Source organism: Echinops telfairi, unplaced genomic scaffold (assembly GCF_000313985.2).
Source record: "Echinops telfairi isolate 266 unplaced genomic scaffold, ASM31398v2 ScPeMD7_7420;HRSCAF=8458, whole genome shotgun sequence".
Lineage (NCBI taxonomy): Eukaryota > Metazoa > Chordata > Mammalia > Afrosoricida > Tenrecidae > Echinops > Echinops telfairi.
This window is the reverse complement of record NW_022111320.1, coordinates 24,558,048-24,571,654: the sequence shown is the minus strand read 5'-3', so window position 1 is coordinate 24,571,654 and position 13,607 is coordinate 24,558,048. Positions and strand designations below refer to the sequence as shown.

The 13,607-nt window shown below is 40.3% G+C and overlaps 1 protein-coding gene across 34 annotated transcripts in view; it reads right to left on the bottom strand.

The window, feature by feature from the left end:
* Positions 1-4,829: 4,829 nt before the first annotated feature.
* The window catches only part of CLASP2 (cytoplasmic linker associated protein 2), a 177,671-nt gene continuing 168,893 nt past the window's right edge, over positions 4,830-13,607 (bottom strand). For all 34 annotated transcript variants that reach the window (XM_045297466.1, XM_045297471.1, XM_045297467.1 and 31 more), the window contains 2 exons: positions 8,842-8,958; positions 4,830-6,641 (listed from right to left, as the gene is read on the bottom strand). In XM_045297466.1, coding sequence (XP_045153401.1) covers positions 6,555-6,641; positions 8,842-8,958 — 204 coding nt within the window. In that variant the 3' untranslated portion in view covers positions 4,830-6,554. The remainder of the gene's footprint in view (positions 6,642-8,841; positions 8,959-13,607) is intronic.

The following is a 13,607-nucleotide window of genomic DNA, read 5'->3' as shown; positions in this document are numbered from 1 at the left end:
TGTGTTTTACACAATTGATGTATGTATGGATTGTGATATGAGTTGTAGGGAATTAAAATAAACTGCGAGGGAGACATAGAGATCCTGGGGGTGTTGGAGCAACAGCAATCTATCAGAGAAGTATTACTAAGAGGTAGAAGTAGGGCCAGTGTGATGGTGGGGCAGGAGGAAGGTAAAAGGAAACAGAGGAAAGATGTAGGATGCAAAGCTGTGGATAGATGTATAAACATAGGTGTGCACATATACAAATACATTAAATCATAAAAATAGAGGTATTGGTCTATGTACATATATTTATATGGCAATACACTGAGGTAGTAGACGGACTTTGGGCCTCTGCTCAAGCCCTGCCTCAACGTTAAGAACACTTTGTTCTAACAACCTGGCATTCTGTGGTGCTTACCCTCCCAGCACAATCAATCACTGAAGACAAATGGGTGCATAAGCAAATGTGGTGAAGAAAGCTGATGATGCCTGGCTATCAAAAGATATAGCGTCTGGGGTCTTAAAGGATTGGTTAAACAAGCGGCTATCTAGCTAAGAAGCAACAAGCCCATATGGAAGAAGCACACCAGCCTGTGCGATCATGAGGTGTCGAAAGGGTCAGTAACAGAAGACCCCAAACAAAACCCTCACATTGTTGAGAAAGAAGGGGGTCAGAGCAGAGACCCCAAACCCATCTGTAGACAATGGGACATCCCCTCACAGAAGGGCCACAAGGAAGGGACAAGTCCACTTGGGTGCAGTATAGCACCGATGAAACACAAGACACTCTGGTACCTTGAGGGTTCCTCACCCTCCACTATCATGACCCCTGTCCTGCCTTTCACTTCGGGCTAGACCGGGGCATGTACCTAGGTACAGATACGAGATAAGAGCTCAGGACACATAGAATCCAGTAACAGGAATGGAAGTAGAGATACCTGGAGGGAGTGGGAAGGTGGGGATAGGAAGTGAGAACGGATGACTGACACATAACCCCCGCCCCCACCCCAGGGAGACAAACAGAAATCATGGGGGGAGACAGTGGTATTATGAAAATAATTTATAAATTATCCAGGGGTCACGAAGGTCAGAAGGGGGAGGGAAGGAAGAGGAGCTAATACCAAGGGCTCAAATAGGAAGTAAACGTTTACAAGATGATGGCAACATATGTACAGAGGCTTGATACAATTGATGTATGGACTGTTATAAGACCTGTAAAAGCCCCCAATAAAATGATCTATTAAAAAAAAAAAGTTTATGTAGCCTAAGCTGAAGCCCAGATGGTACAGTGGTTACAGTTCTTGACTGCTAACTAAAAGGTTTATAGTTCAAACTTGTCCGCTGCTCTGTGGGACAAAGATGTGGCAGTCTGCTTCCATAAAGATTCGGAACCCCATGAGGCAGTTCTACTCAGTCCTACCACATGTTGTTGTGTTTCAGTCAACTGAAGAGTAATGTGTGTATTTTTGTCTGTACAATAACCAGAGTATAGGGATTAAGTTTTCTGGCTGTGTTTTTAAACAGTCAGGAGTTAAAATTCTGGTTACATAGTTTCTAGGCTACATGGACTTTGGGTAACCTCTTACCCAAATCAGTTAACCTCTCTCAGTCTGTTCCATTGGGCATGGTGATAGAAATACGAATACCAACCTGTTTGCTTATGACAAGGTTCTCAACACAACTAACATGTCGGTTGGTTCATTCTGGGGCAGGGGTCCTCAAACTTTTTAAACAGGGTGCCAGTTCACTGTCCCTCAAACCCATTAGAGGGCCGGACAATAGTTTAAAAAAAAACTACGAACAAATTCCTATGCACACTGCACATACCTTATTTTGAAGTAAAAGAACAAATGGGGCAAAAACACCCGGCCGGATAAATGTCCTCTGCAGGCCGCATGTGGCCTGCGGGCCATAGTTTGAGGGCCCCTGGTCTGGGGTATTACAGGATGCTCCGCAATATCCTTGGTTCTCACCCCGTAGAAGCCAGTCCTCATGGGGACCATTAAAAACACCGCCAGAGAGTGACAGTTATCTCCAGGAGAATCAAAACCAGCCTCTGCTGAGGACCACTGCTTTAAGAGAGTGGAAAAGAAAAGCATGCTTGTTTGATTGTAGGAACCTAAGCCAGATTCTTAGTTTCTACTTGTACCTGAAGTGATTAAAATTCATGCTGTACATTTGGATTAACTAAAACCAACCAACTCTCTCTGTAACCACTTTTAATAACATATACATTTCTTAAGGGGGAAGTTACCGCCATGAGAGTCAGAGATGAACCCTGAAGGAACAGAGATTGGGCAGCAGCCGGCATGCTGGTGAGGATGGTTTGCACAGAGCAGCACCGGTGGGTACTTTTCTACTCTTACAGGCTGGCTGCTCTATCACACCTCCTATGTTTGAAGATACCTTAGTGCATTTCTCCCATTACTTGATACACAATGATGTATGTGCAACTCACATGTTTTAGGGGTGTCAGGTAAATCAATACTAATTTAGAAGACCGAAAAGTCCTAAAACCTCATAGTCTAAAAATACCAATTAAGGAAGATTAAAGTATTCGTGATGTTAATTCTAATCACATTCTTCCTCTGCTTAAGTTCCAAATGAACAATCAAAGGATTCATTTGAATGTACATCCTAGAGTTATTTTGGCAACAGCCATCATAGAGTGATTATTACGCCATCTTGGGACATTTCTTTTGCTGGAGCCTGTATTTCAGCCACATCGTCAGCGGAAGAGGCACACAGGGATAGTCTGTTTGCTGGTATACTAAGGACACATTTCGAAATACAAACTAGAATGAGTCATATCTGAATTTTCTTGGAGGTGAGGGTGCATTGTTTGTTTGCAGACATGTTTAAGGGAGCAGGGGCACCGACCCTTACAAAAAGCAGCCGTGGCTGACCAGGTGTCAGGGAAATCCCCCGATCCTTCTTCCCATTGTAAGCAGCTGTGCTTTGCCGCCTTTGCTTCCCTTTGTTGTCTCAACTCGAGCACCCCTAGGTGCCTGGCCGGCTGGCTATATGGCATACATTGAAGCATCACCTCCTCTAGGAAGCCTTCCAAGACGACCTCCACCTTTAATTCCCATCATAGCATGCTGTGTTTCCATCTTACCACTAACCACTGCTTTGTAGTGATTTGCTATGCTCTGTCTCATAGAAGGCAGCTATTCATGTCTGCTGCATTGATGAATGAGGTAAACTTCAAATACTGATATTCTGCGGCTTAAGTAAAAGCATCTTATTTTCTTGTTCTATTTTAGATTACGACAACAGGAGTCGCAGGATTTTCTATATTTAGCAATTTCAAATGGTCTGCAATTAAATAATTAAATGTGGCAAAGGCGTAGCTGCTTGTTATAATATTCAGTGAAGGTTAGCAATCCCAGATTATACTGCGCATAGATGAGGATTACTCGCCTGCCGTCCGAAGTCACCTTTGAAGAAGGGCAAAGGATGACTAGAAACGTAAACACCTGCCTGGAAAAACAAGCGGTCTGTTATTCTAGTCCCACCACTCTTCTGGGAGCCCCTCCACCCTCCACGTCGCGGCACCATCATGGTCTCCACGTGGTGATCATTTCGTTGTTCTACTTGGGCTCCTCACTATTTTACTGAAGTTTATAATAAAGATGGGACACATTCTTTACTGAAAGTTGTTTTTAACAACCGAATTGTAAAATTCAGCTTCCCCATAGCTGTTAAACAGACTAAAAAAAAGGGGGGGGGGAACTAAAATCAATGCAGGAAACAAAGATAGCAGAGAATAACAAAAACCCTTATATTGAGGAGTTACTATACTAACTCTCATGTCTATTTACTGCAAATATTACTCTAAATTAACAACCAAAGGATACATTTGAATTTACAAATTGATCTGATCTGATGGCGGGGTGGTAGTATTTTACTATGAGATATAACTTGATAGGGGAAAGAAATCCAACTTAACCATAAGTCTGTAAAAATAACACACGAGGAAGCACAACATATCAATGTGAAATGTGAAGCCTCAGGTTCACACCATCCTTTACTTTAAAATGTTTGAGGTCTGCTGTAGACGTCGCCAGCCCAGAAGGAACAAACATGTCTTAGAATCCCGAACATAAATGCTTTTAATGACCTTAATCTTGAGTACTATAGTAAATGAATGACACTGACAATCTGTTTAGGGAAGAAAAGCGGAAGGAAAAAATTTAAACAGTAGTTTGTTTTTTTTTAAACGACTATTCTTTAATAGCTCACATCTAAAGTATGTTTCTGAAACGAACAATGAAAGGTCGGTTGCATATATTGATTTGAGTAATGATAACAACTTTCTTATGGTCCCATCAACTGAAAGGATAGCATTTTAAAGAAGTCTCCCTCAGGTTTTTATATATTGGGTTTCACTGAGTTTCATCACATTATGCCAGACGTTTCTGTTACTTAGTACACTCATTTCGTGAGTACCAACCTTTAGATGCCCGGCGCTTGATCTAATTTTTCACTGATTAAAAAATTACTGTTCAGCGTAAGTCACTCTACTTAGTTGTCAACAGTCGTTAAAGCATGTCCTTAAATCAGAGGCCAAAATTAATTTTTAAACCATTATTTTGATTTTAACAGATTAAAAAATATACCAAAGGGCATGGTGCATAAAACGGTAGTGAGAGTTCAATGTTTAAAATTTTTTCTTATTTAAGATAAGCTATGATATATACAGGCTTATATCGCTATATACATTTGATTGTTGTTGTCACTCTTGATAAATCTTTTCTCCTTAGATGCACTTATAAAATTCCTAAGAGAACACCATTAATATGAGACCTTCCAAAGTTAGAAACAACAACAAAAAATCCTAGTTATTAAAGTGAATTTTTTTATACTGTGAGACAGAAAAACAGGTGATATACATTATCCATTTTTCAAGTAATGTTATGTACAGTTTTATTGCCAGTATATGCACAACAGTAAGCATAGAACTATAAATACACAATGTAACAGTAGAAAACAAAATTGTAACAGTTAAGGGGTGAGGGGATACTGAGAGACCATTTTCCTGCTGCTAGAACAGAAACAAAGGCAGGTAAAAGCCAATGACAAATTACCATTCAGTACTCTTGTCTTGGATTCTTTACATACATTTTCTACACTCTTTTTCAATAGACAAAGAAAGTATAGATGCTCTGCCACAGCAAATTGCCTCCTTAGTAGCTATTTGCCTTTCCAGTTAAATTCACTTTGTGTTAGGATTAAAAAGAGAAAAGTCAAGATGAGAAATCATTAGTAGCCTACTTCCAAATCAATCCAATTTGCCTTTCACCAAAATTCATGCTTTTTGAAAGGTGGCTGCACATGAAGAAAACAGGTGTAGTAAAGGGTGATTTTTAAAATTTGTTTAAAAAAAAAAGAACAACAGACAAATCACCCTTTTAAGTAGTTTCCCAGAAGACACAATAGGCAGCAGCTCAGTCAAAAGTCTTAGGCCTGAAGAGGTAGAGAATTTGAGCCCGTTACAGAAAGATCGCCGTGGCACCATCTTCTCTCTCATCAGGATCAATGTTTTCAAGTAAGACAACATCACGGTAAAAGGAAACCAGGTTCCACCATTTAAGAGAAGGTGTCGGTTCACTCTCATGTCTGTCTAATAATTGGTTTGTGGATTATATGAGAAAGAGAAGACTGTCAAGGACACACATGCACTTGATTTTTTTTCCTGTCTGTTTCCATTATCAAGTTTATTCATAAGTAAATTTGATATTAATAAATAAAAAACAAAAACAAAACGTCATTCACAATCTAGATAAACAAACCAAAAAGCCCTGCCATAACCCCCTATTTTGATAAGTATCAAGGAAACAAAGGTAAAAACAAACAAAGCACAGGCAGATGATTTGGTGCAGCTTTCTTCAAGGATCATGGAAGGACGATGATTTTAAATAACAATGGCAAGATCAAGAACCAATACACAGTATCTGCTTTACATTTCTTTTCTGAGGTCTTCGTTTACGAGCTACAGATTACTCCAAGAAGTTGCAACTAACGGCATGTCTCACCATCACACGACAGAGTCCAGCTGTAGTTCAGGTTAGTCCTGGTTTGTGTTCACATCATTTCAAGATTTCTAGCATAGGACATGATACGTAACAAAACTCAAAGTAGCAATAAAATATTATTTTGCAGTTGAATAAAGGCCAAAAAAAGAGAAGATGTTTTTAGACTGTTAAACTTATAAAGCTTTAAGCATTCCTGTTTAACCAGCACTTTAAAAAGTGTACAATCATAACACTGGCAAAGATTATGGGACAATAAAGAAGTACAACGTGTAAGATGATGAATTAGACTAAAAAAGTCCTCTGTATTGATCAACTGGTGTTAATACTGCAACTTGAATTTGGGGTAAGGTATCATAAAAGTTACATGCAGACCGAGGGGAGCCTTCTGTTACAGAAAATACAAAACAAACAGAAAACTGAAACTGGGAAACAATGGTATGTTCTAAAAGATGTACTGAAATTTCCTTTCCTTGATGAGGGTGGTCTTTCTGTCCTTTCTGTGAGAGGCCTGTTCCACGTCAATCGGCTTCACTAACTTTGCCCAGGAACGTCAGCAGTAGGATCGGCCCCTCCTGGACCTGTCTGTGCACGTTTGATGTAGAGGTTCAGTAGCTTCATCTGCAGATTCAAGCCAAACATATGGCATTTAAGAGGAAACTGTGAAGGCTGCAAGTTACTCACATTTAAGAGAGGCTGATTATTAAAAAGAGTATACACATCCAAGTAAAATTGGAAAGATAAACATTAGACTGGGAAGTCATTGTTACATTATTGTTGATAACAGTTATGAAAAAGGTTTCTTAAATTTCAGAATTTATATACCATATACACTCGTGTATAAGCCGAGTTTTTCAGCACACTTTTAATGCAGTTTTTGGGGTAAAATTAGGTGCCTCAGCTGTTGGGTTAGCGTATACTGGAGTATATATGGTATGATTGACATGCTCCTTCAAAAAAAAATCGATAACAACAACATAGGAAACATGAAAGCCAACATAAAAACAAGACACCATTGAAACAGCGATGACATACAGCGGAGGACTGTGAGCTGCACCTGTGGGCACTTTCTTCCCTGCCCGTTCTTACCATCTCTTACAGATGAGGAGAGAGTGGGAAGTCATCATGTAAGGTCGCACTTGAGGCGAGAAGTACACTGGCCTGGAGACTCAGTACTTTGGCCACTGAGCCACTACTGTCCTAACCTAAGAAGGTTTTGGATTTCTCTCAGTGTCTTTTTCTGGTGGTGTAATGGCTAAGCTTCGGGCTCATTCTAAACCCACCAGCTGCTTCATGGGAGCAAGATGATTCTTTCTACTTCTATAAAGAGTTAGAATCTCGGAAATCCACAGGAATGGTCCTACCTTGTTCTGTAGGGCCACTATGGGTGGGAACTGACTAGCGGGCAGGAGTCTGATTTAGTGCGGTTACTCATATGGGATTATCTTATTTTAGGAGGATACAATTGGTACACATAAAATTCTGTATTCTACTTTTTTTCCACGCAATATTATTTGCACCTATTATTTGACAATTTTTAAGATTCTAGAAAACTCTTTAAAGGGAGAGGATGCTTCCTGCTAATAACAATTAACAGTGGAGTGCGTCTTCCGGATCCAAGATCTTTGCACAGTGAACCTCCTGGATCCAGAAGACAGCTATACATCAAAAGGAGCAGCAGCAGAACCAGGAGCCAGAGCAAATAAAGCGAGTGTTTTTGTGCAGGAGGCTGGCTTGTGGAGCGGGGTGCCTCTGTACACTGCATTGGGGATGTGGGGCTTGGTGACCCACGGAGGTGGAGTTGGAGGCCTTTGGTCTGCAGCTTACAGCAGTGATATGCCCCTTGGCGTACATGTATGAGCAGCCCTGAAAGAACTCTGTAACGTGTCCTGATAAACAACTCAACCCTGAGCATTTCCCACTGGCATTACGTGTTCACTTCCTTAATAAACCATTTAATCATGATTTTGTTTGTGAGTTCTATTTAGCTATTGAAATGGTTATTAAAACCCATAGATCAAGTCTATTATTAGTGGAAACAAATGTATAATCACAACAGTTTATTATTAAATCACATAGTCCTTTGGAGTAAAGACATGTGTTGGTGCCAAGTGGCCATAAATTACCAGAAGCTGTAGGCATTTTTTGCCTAAAGAAGGGCAAATTAGATGCTCAAAAGCAGGACTAAAAATCAAAAGGTGACTAATAAAATTAACCTTCAGCACACACAGTGAACTACATTTTTAAGAACTTTATCACTGCCACTGTTTTAACACTAGACTTAGGCACGCTTCTTCTATCTTATATACCTTTGCGGACACATGTTAAATTGACACATGTACGAAAGCGCACATTTTCTTTAAACAAATTTTATTTTAAAAATACACTATTAACTTATAAATAAAACGGTTAACTAGGTATCTATATAAAGTATACAATATTTAACATTATACAACAATTGAGATTGGATTCGACGTATCCTGGGGATCTCGTCAGTCAGTATGAGAATCTCCGCTGCATTGTCTATCTTTACATTTGATGTTTACTAGGAACCTTTTGACTACATTAATTTACTGGGATTAATACTCAATTTACATTCACATCAAATTGATTTGTATCCATAGAGATAGGTATACCACATAGAATTTCGAGATGTAGAAGATGAAGAATTTGGATAAATATTTCTCTCACGAAATGGATAAAAGCATACATAGGAAGTAAATGTAAATGGCTTCTGTAATTTTCACTGAAGAAATCAGAAATGAAAATGAGTCAAAATGCCCCATCCTGTAAGCCTAGTGTTGAAAGTAACATTACTTACTTTACTGCCCGTGAGTTGACTGAGATGAGGTTTTAGTTCGTCACCAATTACCGCATGAACAGCCACGAGGCAGAAGACGCAAGCTTTCCGAACGCTGCTCTCTGAATTGTCATAACCCTGGAGAGAAAAGCCCATGGTTAGCATTACTGGGGCATCTGAGGAAACGACCTTTCCAGCAGGAACTGAAGATGCACCTCAGACAAGCCCTCAAGTGCACTAAGGAAAGGTTCTGGCGATGTAAGATTATCTGTACAAACATTTTAGACATAAAAATGCTCTTTCTGTCCACTTCTCGATCCCTTTCCTTTCCTGCCCACATCCTGCCCCCACCTGCCACTGTTCCTTTTACTTACCAGGCTCTTTCATATTTATTTCTAGACAGCTGTTCTCTGGTACGGGGCAGTTCCCTTGCTCAGCTACCTTTAAAACATCTCCTGATTAATCTTCCCAAAGCATCCTGCTGTAAGGCATCAAACAGCTTGAAAACTCTCCACTCCGGCATCCCAGGGCTCCCCACAGTGGTCTGCGGACGGAGACTTTGGGAGTCTGAGTACAGCCGGCATCTCAGAAGAAAGGTCATTCAAGTTCAGAGCCTTGAAAACTCTCTGGAACGGCACTCGCTTGGCACACACGTGACTTCGCCGAGTCGAAGCGGACTCCACAGCAAGAGAACAATTTTTCAAAATGGTTATCGTCTTCACACTCATGATTACTTTCAAGGGTTCATGAGGAATCCACTAGTGTGTGCCCCAATTTAATAGTGCTCGATGGCATAGGAGCCCTGCTGGCACTGTGGTTAAGTGCTTGACTGTTAACGAAAAGGGTGGTGGTTTGTACCTACCAAATGCTCTGAGGCAGAAAGACGAGGTAATCTCTGTTTGTAAAGATTCAAATTCACAGCCTTGGAAAAGCTCTTGATTGTAATCACTGGATTGATAGTATTGTATCATGAGAAACGATGGATAGTATAAAGAATGGGAATTCTAGTATCGTACTCATATAGAAAAATGCACATGTATTGAAAGAGAGTTGTTCAAACAGGACAAAGGGCTACTGCTAAAAATTAGAACAGGGTTATCTCACGTCATCTTATTCAATGTGTACACTGAACAAATATTCTGAGAGAGAGAGGCAAGACTACATGAAGGAGGTAGCATCAGTATTGCTAATCCTTGTTAATAACCAGTATTGCTAATCCTTGTTAATAACCTGCAACATGCAAATGACACCACCCAGCTTCTTGATAATGAGGACAAACTGAAGCGCTTGCTGATGAAGGTCAAGGGCTGTATGGCTTACACCTGAATGTGACGATGGGGAGAGAGGGGAGGCTGTCTGCTCCTATTAGATTCACAGCCTAGGAAACCGTGTGGAAGCTCACTGTACGTCAGAGTTGACTTGATGGTAGTGGGGTCTTTTTGTTGATTAAAAAAAACCTTCAAAAAGTTAATGGAGATTTCCGTTGTCTTGTAATCTTCTTTTCCATGAACTTCTTACAGCTTCTAATACACACGTATTCCTTTAGTTGAAATCTCCTGAAAGCTGCAGAACCCGTCTCATTCCCTCCCTGTGGTCCCTGTTTACCTTTGTCCATATTTTCTGCCCCTTCGGTCTTATACAATTATTGTGAGGCCCGCATTCCTCATGGGTGTTACCATTCGCTCTGTAGGTCTAGTGTTTGGCTGAGAGGTGATCTCTGGCACTGTTTAAATTCCAGGTAGGAAGGGTGCTCAAAGGCCAGCGTCTCAGTGGTCGCACCAGTCTATCAGACTAGGCTCTTTTCTGCGACTTTGATCTACACTTTTCTTCTCTGTCCAGTAGTCCCAATCAGAATGGTTGGTAGTTGTAACTGGGCACTATATAGTCTTCTTGTCTCAGGCTAGTGAAGGCTGTGGATTGCATGCATCCATCAGTCCTTTGGAGAAATTGTTTGCAGTCTTCAATTTTCTTCACACTTCTTTGCTCTGGACTTTATGTCAGAGATCAATACTTGTATCTTAGATGGCCACACACAAACTTTAGGACCCCAGTTATTTACTACTCATCAAAGTACGATGTACAACATAATCATATAGACCACATTATGCCATTAGACCTAGATGTTCCCTCCAGCCCAGTGACTCCGTTTCTCAAGGCGTTTGGCTATGGCAAAAATATTTGCAAAGCTTTGCCCTCTGTATGCTACACTGTGTGCCTGGGTAGATATGCAGCACATACACACAGACATGTTGATGGATCCTGTGCCGAGCCTGTATACCCTGCTGGATGTACTCCCATTCACAATCGTACAATTGTTCCACTTTCATATCTGCCTAGGTATCTACTTGTAAGTTGTTTGTTATTACTGCTATTGCATGATTATTTACAATAGTATTTACTGATGCTGGCTTTTCTTGAACTACAAAGAATATTGTATTCATTGTTCAGATGTTTAAGTGGAACAACCATGACAGGAAAGATCCAATCATGATTTTTTCCCCACTGCCTACCAAGATACACACTGTACCTTCCAAGAGTTTCCACAACAGGACAGCTATAGAATCACAGTGCAGGAGCAGGTACTGTGGGTAGGGGGTGGGGTAGCAAACGGCAGTCAGAAACCATTTGCCTGAGAAAGGGCTGTTTAAACTTTTTAGACCTAAAAGATGATAATAAACCAAGAGGAAGGAGGTGAGGTGGCGATGAATGTATCAAACAGAAATGCTTACACACGGCCCCCATATGAGAGAAATCTTAGGGTTTTCTACGAATAACATTTGTTTTCGTTGCAGTGTATATAGTGGGACAGAAGAGATAGGTTAAGTAGGGCCCACTTGAGTAAACTTCAGCCAGGCATTGGGGTTTATTTTTCCAGCAAAACCCCCTAAGGGTGTCAACAAGGGAGTGACATAATCAGACTTGTATTCAAGAACATGACTTTGGCAGCAACAGAAAAAAATGATTCGGATGGGTGGCAGAAGGCAGGCCGGTGGTACAGAAAGTTACGAGTGGGCAGCTAACCACAAGGTCAGCAGTTGAAACCACCAGCTGCTCCTAGGGAGGAAGATGAGGCTTTTTTCTCCCAGCAGGAGTTACTCTCAGAACCCCAGAGGGACAGTTCTACCCTGCCGATCCAGTCGCGATGAGTCAGAATAAACCTGGTGGCAGTGAGCGAACATGCAATGGTTGGGAGAAGGACAATAATGGCCTGCGTTAAAGTAGTAAAAGTAGGTAAAACAGCAGTTAGGAGGTATTAGGTAGTAGAATTGAGAACTAGTGAATGAGGATTTTAAAAGAGGGGTGGAAAGGTTTATCTATCTTAAAAATGTCTCGCAAGTTTACTATTTTAAGCAGTCACTGTTTCATGTATTATTAATCTTATTTTCTCCTCTGCTCCATCCTACTGATGTCATATTTTAAATCAAATCCCTCACACCTTTTCATTTTCTCCAGAAGTATTCAGCATAACATACCTTTACGTTAGATTCTTAAAAAAACAACAATTTGGAAACTGATTGTGGTAGCAATTGTACAATACTGCTTGACGTGATTGAACTATGGAATGATCTGTGTATTAACTCTCAATTAATAATACATTTTATATATGCATGTATATATGACATCAGTTTGAAAAAAGCCCCAATCACAAAAATCAAGAACCCTGCTTAAACTGACTAGAAGAGCAGCATCAACTTTATGGTGAATGTGACTGCACAACTCAGTTTAAAGGCGATTGAACCATGGGCGGGGAAAGCGCTGAGACAGATGTGGCGCTGGTTGTACATTTCTCCTTGATGTGATTGAACTTGATATTGATTCAATTGTATGCTATGTAAATTGCGTGCCAATAAAAATGTTGAAAAATAAGCAGAATAGGATTCATACATAACAAAATTACAATAACTTATCAGCCTGTGCTTAAATTAAGCAACTCTGATGGCACAAGGGTTAGAGCACTCAAATGCTAACCAAAAGGTTAGTGGTGTAACTGTCAGCAGGAGAAGTATGTAGTACTTGCTTCTGCAAAGATCCACAGCCTTGGAGACCCTTTGCCTATGCTAATGAGTCCTGTGGAATGGATTCGCTGGCAGTGGGTATTATGTTTTTGTTGCTGTTTTAGTGTTTGCATTTCTCCAAGAACCACAAATCGACTTTTTGCAGTTAGTTATAACAAGCTCCACATATTACATATGGTTGATAAGCCTTTCTCTTTTTTGGGTAACAGCTTTTTGGAGATATAATTCACATACTACAAAATTTACCCAATTAAAGTATGCTTTCAATGATGTTTATGGTTATCTAGAGAGTTTTGTAGTAATTGCTGTAATTTTAGAAGACGTTATGTGGACTGTGTTGATGGGGTTGACTCAATATTTTCAAGGTTCAGCCATGCTGTACTATATAGCAGTCCTTTCTTATTACCATGTTAATACCTTATTAAATAACCCCTGTGGCACAGTGGGTTATGTATTAGGCTGTTAACTGCAAGGTCAGTGGTTCAAACCCACCAGCTACTCTGTGGAGAAACATCAGGTTTCCCCGTAAAGAATTAGTTTCAGAAGCCTTATGCAGCAATTCGACTCTGTCCCATAGGGTCAATCTGAGTTGGAATGTATTCAACGGCTGTGGATTTGCTTTTAATATTCCACTATATGGACATAAACACACACTTGTCATTTGGGTTGTATCTATGTTTTTTGATTATTGCGAATCAATAATATGCTATGAATATGTTCATATGCTATGAACATTAGCATATGGGTTTTTGCATAAAAATGCCCCCCCCC